The sequence below is a fragment of the Pinus tabuliformis genome, chromosome 4_2 (assembly GCF_031772625.1).
Source record: "Pinus tabuliformis cultivar Carrire ecotype Pingquan chromosome 4_2, CPIR1, whole genome shotgun sequence".
Taxonomy (NCBI): domain Eukaryota; kingdom Viridiplantae; phylum Streptophyta; class Pinopsida; order Pinales; family Pinaceae; genus Pinus; species Pinus tabuliformis.
In genome coordinates this window covers 66,024,588-66,033,205 of record NC_142304.1, presented here as the reverse complement: position 1 = coordinate 66,033,205, position 8,618 = coordinate 66,024,588, and the positions used below count along the sequence as shown (strand labels likewise).

Sequence of the window (8,618 nt, the reverse complement as noted above, 5' to 3'; positions counted from 1 at the left end):
AAAACCACAAACTTGCCATGACTACCATTTTGCTTATCTCGTTCCGAAAATTTCCAACCTACTCCTTAGTTCGTTAAGTGCCCAACCTCACCTTTCAAGAACGATATACTCTGCAAGAGATGCGATAATCTCATGAGCGTTAGGAAAATTCCTTTCCGTGACTCAAAATCCCACTCTTTTACATTGAAACGGTAAGAAAACCCTTTAGAATATGGTAAACCATGAACAAATTTTGACATGCAATTAGATGCTTTATATATAAGGGTGAGAAGCCACACCACCCCTATTTAATGACCTGCTACGGTCACCTCCCAGCTCATTCATCCCTATCCACGCCATCAAGGAGAAAATTCAACATAATTATCTTAATAGAACCAATTAAACCATTTTTTATTACATAGCATTAAAAAATTAAAAATACGTACAGCGTACAAGGTTAAAAATCAAATTCCAAAAAGAGTCATTAATATTTTAAATAAAATACCCCAAAATTAATATACGGCTGATGTGGATTGATTGAGACCACATGGTAGGAATAAATAAAACCAAAATTGTGAAATTCTCATTACAAAAACGACAGTAATACTTGTCATAAACAACAATACTAATACTACGCTGATGTGGACGGATTGAAGATTGAGAATTTATGGAATGAGGAATGCCTTGTTTGTTTGGCCTGTAGGAAAAAAATAGTGAAGCTTAAAATAAAAGGTTTAGAACAATAGAAGTGAAAATGTTTGGTGGGCTGATTCTTCATGCACGGGAAGGGACGCTGCTGCCGTCATCCCTCTTCTCTTTTCTGCAATCTGTTATTATAGTGTTTAAAAAATTAAAAGAGAGGAAAACTCGCACAGGCAATTAAGCTCTGCCGAACACATGCATGCAATAGCAGAGGTCAGGAATAATTCTAACAACGTCTTGAGTTCGAATCCCGGGCGGCCACGTCAAGTAAGTCTCAGAGTCTGTTTTTGCCATAATTTTTTTATCACTAGCGGTGGCTTCCGTAAACAACCAGTCCCTCTCTACACGGACTGAAAAGTGTGGATTGCGTATGTAATCTTTGTAGGGTCGACGCGGCCGTAGAAAAGATTTATTGAAATTTCGATTCTTTCATGGTATAGAATTTTAAAAAGAAAAGGTATTTTGATCTTCTGTGGAGAGTTCGACATCGTTTTATAGTGTTTTGAATTTTGTTTATTCGCCGAAAAAAGGATTCTGCAATTAAATCAAATAAGCTATTTCAAGGGCTAGGTTTTTGTCTGTGTAATAATTTCAAGTTTTATGAGAAAGTATTGGCTGGAAATAAGCTGTTTTTGTGTAAGCTAGGTTATGCGAACTGTTTTTTTTTGGAATTTTGTCTTAGGTAGACATTTTTTGCTGCCATGTACTTTGTTATCTGCAGTAGAAGAAAATATTTAAAGTTCTTCATATCCCTCTTTTTTCTGTCCCAAAAAAACAAAGAAAAAACGGCAATAGAGGTTTTAGTCTGCAGAAATCTGGTCCAAAGCAATCGAAGTTTTTATATTTGTTTTCTCGCCCGACTAGCTTTTTAGTCTGGAATAGTGGATCGTTTTTGTTAGTTAGAAGCACTGTATTGTTTCTGACATTGCATGTTTGATGTAGGAAGCGCGAGTGATGGTATTCATTCACGAAACCTTCTGCTATTCTCTTCAGAAACGGGTCATCCACTGCTGCAGCGTCTGGACGGTATTCTCCAAGTAGTTTATAGTGAATGGCTATCTGGAAAGTTTAGATGAATATTTTGAACTGTGATAAAATAAATAGCAATGATCCAGAGGATTTTTCGTACGGATTTATGTTAATTGATTTTTTTAAGACTATTTGATGTTTTTGGATGATAATTCTCCCGAATTAGATCAATCGAAATTTTTGTGATAAAGGTCTCCATGAATGATGCAGAAGAAGCGAGTAACATTAGTTGACCGACTACTGCCCTCCAATCTGCAGGCAATGCACAGAATCGCATGTTGAATAGCTGGTAGTATTTGACAAAAGGTTTCTCCTAGGAAGGCTCTCTCGTCCGCACAATGAATGAATGAAATGCATTAGTTTAGAGATTTTCTGTTGATGAATTTCATGTAACTGTCATGTCATCCGCTCCAGGATTTGCAAGAATTTCAAGCATGAATGTTGTGAGCATTGATAAGTTATTTGTGAGCAAGGTGGCAGCAGTAGCAATCACAGTTTAAGTTATATACGGTGTGCATGAAGTATATAATCCTCCATGCTATATATCCACTTAGCATTTCTGATTACTTGAGTCATTGTTTTGTGAAGTTGGAGACACTCTAGTTTGATGATTTTATTAATGCATCGTTTTTCTATAAATCCATCGATGCAGTTCCCGCCTGGCTGCTGACTGTACAACATGGTTATTAATAAGGAGTTTGGGTGGATTTAAGTGTCTAGCATTAGCATTGGACACTTTTCTCTGGAAATCATGCGATTCAAAGTTGTGTTCTTCGCGGTCTGGAATCTATTGAAGTGGCTGTAAGAAAAGGTATGGAAATTTATCATGAACTTCACTGCTATGATGTTGAATTACTAGCGTTGCCTCAAAATACAAGAAGTCTAGTAGCGGAGGCAGCTTGCAACTAGTTGAAAAGTAAAAGGTTCTCAGGTTGACAGGTGCTTTGCAGTGAAAGGTTCCAGGTTGGCAGGTACTCTGCTTGCAGAGAAATCTGGGCATGCTGTTTGAGTTTTATAGGAAAAGCTATTGACATTGAAGCCTGGCAGCTGAACAGGATTACTTGCAAGTTGTTATTCATTTGTTGGAATGATGAGTAGTCAGAAAGGGGATAGTTTATGGCACAAAGAACCAGCCATAGAGCCTCATCATGGCGTCCAAGCTATTTCTACCACTATTGCCTTTCAAACTTCTAATACCAGTAAATCCGAGGGTCCAACCTTTGCTAAGGATAACTCATCTTTTCAACGTCTCGTGCCACAGTCAGTATCATCCAATTCCCCTGAACCAGTGGATTCTAACCAAGAAAATCCCTTTCCTCGATTTTCATTACCATCTTCAAGTAAGAAACTGAACTCCAGTCCTATGTCCTCAAACATTATCCCTGCCTCGTCAAATGTTATTGATCCCGAGCACATTTCTTCTACATCCTCGACATTTTGTACTGATCTACATTTTTCACCCTCGATTTCACAACATCATCCACCTGGCATCCTGCCATTCCTCCCCCACCCATCAGAAAGTTCACTGCGGGCTTCTGTCATGCCGCCCTCTCAATCTGCATTTTCTCAGTCTCTATTTTCTGGTGATTACATGAAACAGAGCTATGGAGATACACATTCAGGGGATCCCTTGCAGGACATTTTCAACTTCCCTGATGTTGCTTCAGAATGCAGCCAGCGTAATCAGGTTGCTGCCAGTAGTGGAATAGTTGGCCAAGGTCATACTAAACCAGATGAATGGCAAGATTGGTCAGAGCAACTGCCTTCTGATGATGACTCTTTGGTTGCCAGTTGGACTAACCTCCTTGTTGTTGATAGTGGTGAAGAGCCTGGCTTGAATGTAGGTACTCTTTCCCTGTAAATTTTTATTATACAATTGCACTGAGGCAGTGGACAGATGTTCTGCTTGCACTTTGTGGCCTTCAACCTGTTCGATTCCAATATTTTTTGTCTCGGTGATTGATTTTCAATTGTCTTATCTCAACCATTGTACAGACAATATATCCGGCTGCAACGTTGCCAAGTACAGGTTCTGTTTCACAACTCCAGCAGGATCTTTGTGCCCCTGCTGGAGGAAATCAAGTTGCTTCAAGCTCCACATCATCTGGAACTGGGACTTCTAACAAGCCACGGTTGAGATGGACTCCAGAACTCCATGAGAGATTTATCGAAGCTGTTAAGAAGCTACATGGTGCTGAGAGTGAGTAATTCATCTGCTTGCAAAAGAGTAAAAGTTTGTATTTTGATTGCATTTTCCTAGAAGCTAACTGATAGTTAGCCTGCTTATGAAATTGTCTTTGTCATGCAAAATCTACTCCAAAAGGAGCAAAAAGTTGCATTTTTTTTTTTCAGTAACTTAGTTGGTAGCTTACCTGCTTATGAAATTCTCATCAACATCCAGAAGCAACTCCAAAAGGTGTTTTGAAGCTCATGAATGTTGAAGGCTTGACAATATATCATGTGAAAAGCCACCTGCAGGTTTGGTATTGAGACATTGGTTTTTGTCTGGCTTTTCGCATTCTTGGAATTTATTTGATTCACGTTGTCCTTTCTGGGGAATAATTTGAGCTTGTTTTAACTTGCAGAAATATCGGATTGCTAAGTATATGCCAGATCAAAGAGAAGGTAAAACTACATTTCTTTGTTTCACATCATGACCAAACATATCCCTTTACTTTGGTAGCCATTTCTTTTTGTATATTAATAATCCATGAAATCTATTTTCTGTATAATTTCTCTTTGCCAGTGATTTCAGGGTTAAATCTTGACTGACAACTTCTTAGCTAGATTTGCAAAAAATTGTCCATCCTAGCTAGATTTGCAAGAAATTGTCCATCCTTCTATGTATTAGAGCCAAAAGTTGCTGTTGGGCAATTGCCTAGTTCCATGTTGCTGGGTGCCCGGTTTGAATCTCCCTGGGTTAGGTTCACTAGTTTATGCTGACGGTTTACTAGAGATGCCATTCATGAATGTGGGGAAGCATCTCTTGGGTTTTTCCCATGAGTTTTTCCTTGGAAAAAGTAGAAGTTCAAAGTCATGGGAATGTGGTACCCCTTCCCATATCCACACAGGGAAATGTTTCCACATTTACATTATGAAAACATACATGAAATATGTGGGAAACACCTTGGAAATGTTTCTCATCTGTTGTTTGTATGTAACACTTTAGGAAATCTGTTTGCAGCATTTCTTGGCTGATTTTGTACATGAAAGGGGTGCTAAGTGGTGTGGGATTTGGCTATAAAAGATAGAAGAAACAAAAAGAAAACAAGGAAGAGAAGGGCAAATTCAGAATGTTTCATGTTTTCTTTAGCAAATTTCTTGCAATGGTTATGAATTTTTAAAGATTATTATATAAATATATATGCCATTCCCCCAGTTCAATTTTTTTTTTGAAATTGGACTTTCTGATACCCATAACTATTCTAGACACCATATGCATTCCCAGTTCTAGGTAGCGTAGTTGTAGTCCAATATAATTAGAAGCACAAAGTGTTAAAGCCCAAGAAATTGGCCAGAAATGAAGACGTTGGTCTTAGACTCAAGACGTTTGTAAGTATTCGGGGAAAAATCAATTATGGCTAACAATGACTTTACTTGGTTTGGTTTCAATACCCCATTTAATGCCATTTGTATCAAAAATTGAAAAAACACTTTACTTGGTTTGGTTTTAATTTGCAGTTTAATGCGTTTGTCTCAAAAAACCATAGAAAAATGATGATTTAAATGATGCAAGATACCCCACTTCTGCATAATAACATCCCTCTAGCAATTCAATATAATAGCTAGTATCATGCGGTGTTTAGCAGCCCAATTCCATGTAAATTGGGCACATATGAGGTGGTTTGTCTTGTCCATAAATATTTCAGATACTACTTGTGTGGTAAATAGCAGTATTGCGAACATCTCGATAACATCCCGATTTTATCTTGAAATCACGATTTTTTGGCCTAGCCAATGTTTGCCGATTTTTACGGTTATTTTGATGGTATCTTGATTTTGCCGATGTTTTGCCGATTTTTACCGATATTTTCCTGATTTTTAGGTTTTCCGGGCCCTTGCCGATTCTATCCCAATGCTGATGTTTGCAACATTGGTAAATAGTAAACTAAGCCTCATAAAAATGGTTGGCCTAGAAGAGAAGGAAGGCGCTGCACATATAAGGAAGTTTTTGTTCATTCATTTCTGGAATTATGTGAGGTTATTTGCTTTGCAGGAAATCAAAGGCCAATAAATGCTATAGCAACCTTGATTTCAAAATAGAAAATGGGCAAGAAAGAGGACAACTTATATATGTGCAATGTGGTGCTTAAGAAAGGCAATGACTTGTTTTTTGGATAGAGAAGATAAGATAAGATACAGTACTTTTATTAATGTTCACAAAATGATAAAATAGTAGGTCAGTGGGACAAGAGAGTACAAACAATTGTGACAAGCTGTAGGAGTGCAAAAGGCTACTTCAAATTGCTTGAATATAAAATACAAAGTTACATTTATTGTGTTGGAGAATATATCATTGAGGCTGTAGAATATACTTATCGGCAATGTTGGGGAAAATATTGGAAAACTTAAAAAATTGAAATATAATCATTTTTTTTTTTTCAAATTTTAAACATCCAAAGCACAAAAACATCACTACATAAATATGAAGATAACGCTGATATACAAGATGTATAAGATTTCAAGTGATACATGACACAAATGACACATTGATACTAAATTTTTGATATTTGTCTAGAGTCCTAAGTTTGGATAGGATGATACAAAAACATGTCAAAACAAAAATAAATGTATCTTATGAGATAAATAATTATGAGGCATCTGGATATTACGCTAATTAATATACCAAAGTATCATTGATTCCCCCTATGCTTACATGCAAAGGTTAGAACTCCTTTAGAACTAGTGGGTGTAGGTGCTAGGCCTAAGCTCGAGGTTGAAGGTGTAGCTTCTATGGCTGAGGTGGAAGGAGTTGGGGCTAAGGCGGAAGTTGAAGTGAGATGTCTTCTCCTAGCTGCCTGTCAATGTGGAAGTGGTGGTTGTGATGCACTCTCAATCTCCTTTATCCAGATGTGTCTCAACTGGAAGTGGAACATCCTCCTTCAATTCTTCCTCCTCCAACACATTGGCATCCTACTCCAATTACTTAGTGCCTCCTCCATGATAGGCCTCTCGACCTCCACTCTTCATGGACTTGTCGTGTTAATCACATCAAATCAAATCCATTCGTGTCAGGAGCTTTGTCAATCTACATCCATAGTTTGAGATTGTAGTAGACATAGACCATGTCATTAAGGCAATGAACTTCTAACTTGTATGAGGGCCATATAGTAATTATAGGATGACAAGCAATAAATAAAAGTCAAATGAAATCATAAAATTAAAAAAAATTAATTTGAATCTTTCTAATCTATTGTGCTTCTTGGATCGCATTTTTTCAAAGGCACTCTAGTTGTACTTGCACTCTGAAGAGATGCAAGTTTGTTTAAGCACTTGAATGTCAAGTTTCTATAACTATGGGAGTCTTTTGCCATAGTTTGTCCACCAAACATCTACACGAATAAACAAAAAGGAAAGACAACGAATTATATATCCATTGAGTCACAAATAGAAAGGAAAGAGATTGAAATTTAAAAGTTTGAAATAAATTTTTTGAAGCTTACTTGGCATCTTACTATGATCTTGCCTTAGACAATGATCTCATAATCAAATGTGCCAATGACCAACCTATATATCTCCATTTGTTTGGAAATATTCAAGTGTTTAACGATAGTCAATACTGAATAGTGAACACCATCTTTTGAACACATTGGATGACTCCATCCATGATTTCAACGTCGAATATAAAACCACAGGAGTAAGAGAACAATAACATAGGGTTGAGGTAGAGCCATGTTGTTGAATTGGATGATCATTGCTCATTAATCAAACTCCATATTTGGGCTTGATTGGCATGGTGAATATAAGTAGCCCATTGTGGGTTTTCAAGAACCTTACCAAAGGTTACCTATTGGCACACACCCCTGCCACTTCCATCCCAAAACTTTGATTGTGTCTCATAAGTCAGCCTATGGCTTTCCCATCTGGTTTAATGCTATATACACAAGCATTCTACTCATCTAAAAGAAACATTTTCCGCAATTCAAACATAGAATTGTGGAGAGGTTGAAGAGAAATGAATCTAGTGGCAAAATGTGTGATTATAGGATGCACCAACTAATTGTTCCTTGTGAACTATTTCATGAGTGTAAGAACATATATATATACATACATGTATTTGGTGACAAAGGAATAAGAGAATGTAGAGTCGTGGTGGAGTCTTGTTGATGTTTTGTTCCATTGCTCATCAATCAAACTCCATATTTGGGCTTGTTTGGTGAATCCTTCGTTCCCCTTGTCCATTTTGGTACAAATGGATAGTTTCCTTGGCCCTATCCATTGCCTCATATAATTAGCCCATTGTGGGTTTGTCACTGTCAACCAAGTGAAGAGCCTTTACCAAAGGTGTGCTAATGGCACACACCTCAAGCACTCGCCCCCAAAAACTTTAGTTTTGTCTCACAAATTGTGCTATGGCTTTCCCATTTGGTTTGGTGTTATATACACAAGCATTCCACCAATTTCAAAGAAACATCCTTTGCAACTCCAATATAGAAGACTTTTGGCCACAAACTTGTTGGCCTCTTGCTTCTCCCTTGTTTTAATTATTGACCTAAGAGAAGGTTGCCCCCTAGGTACTTGCCTTGACACAAAGAAAGGTGTGGTTGAGGATTGGGTTTTTCCCATTCAAAAGCTTGTGGTTCACATGCTTCTTTCTTCTAGTTCTACTCTAGTTGCAAGTTGGATCCTCAATTCTTCTTTCTCATCTCTCCTAGCAATATCAAGAATTGGTTGAGTTACAATATGGA

The 8,618-nt window shown here is 37.5% G+C and overlaps 1 protein-coding gene across 16 annotated transcripts in view; it reads left to right on the top strand.

The window, feature by feature from the left end:
* The first annotated feature begins 645 nt into the window (after positions 1-645).
* The window catches only part of LOC149168266 (protein PHOSPHATE STARVATION RESPONSE 3-like), a 58,271-nt gene continuing 50,298 nt past the window's right edge, over positions 646-8,618 (top strand). Inside the window, exons 1-9 of one of the 16 annotated variants that reach the window (XM_089428189.1) lie at positions 646-948; positions 1,624-1,707; positions 1,921-2,016; positions 2,125-2,231; positions 2,363-2,521; positions 2,661-3,550; positions 3,706-3,910; positions 4,112-4,188; positions 4,296-4,335. In XM_089428189.1, coding sequence (XP_089284315.1) covers positions 2,798-3,550; positions 3,706-3,910; positions 4,112-4,188; positions 4,296-4,335 — 1,075 coding nt within the window. In that variant the 5' untranslated portion in view covers positions 646-948; positions 1,624-1,707; positions 1,921-2,016; ... (1 more) ...; positions 2,363-2,521; positions 2,661-2,797. Of the gene's footprint in view, positions 949-1,066; positions 1,139-1,623; positions 1,708-1,901; positions 2,017-2,124; positions 2,232-2,362; positions 3,551-3,705; positions 3,911-4,111; positions 4,189-4,295; positions 4,336-8,618 lie in introns of all 16 variants that reach the window. The other 15 variants (XM_089428185.1, XM_089428188.1, XM_089428194.1 and 12 more) reach the window with 15 other exon arrangements.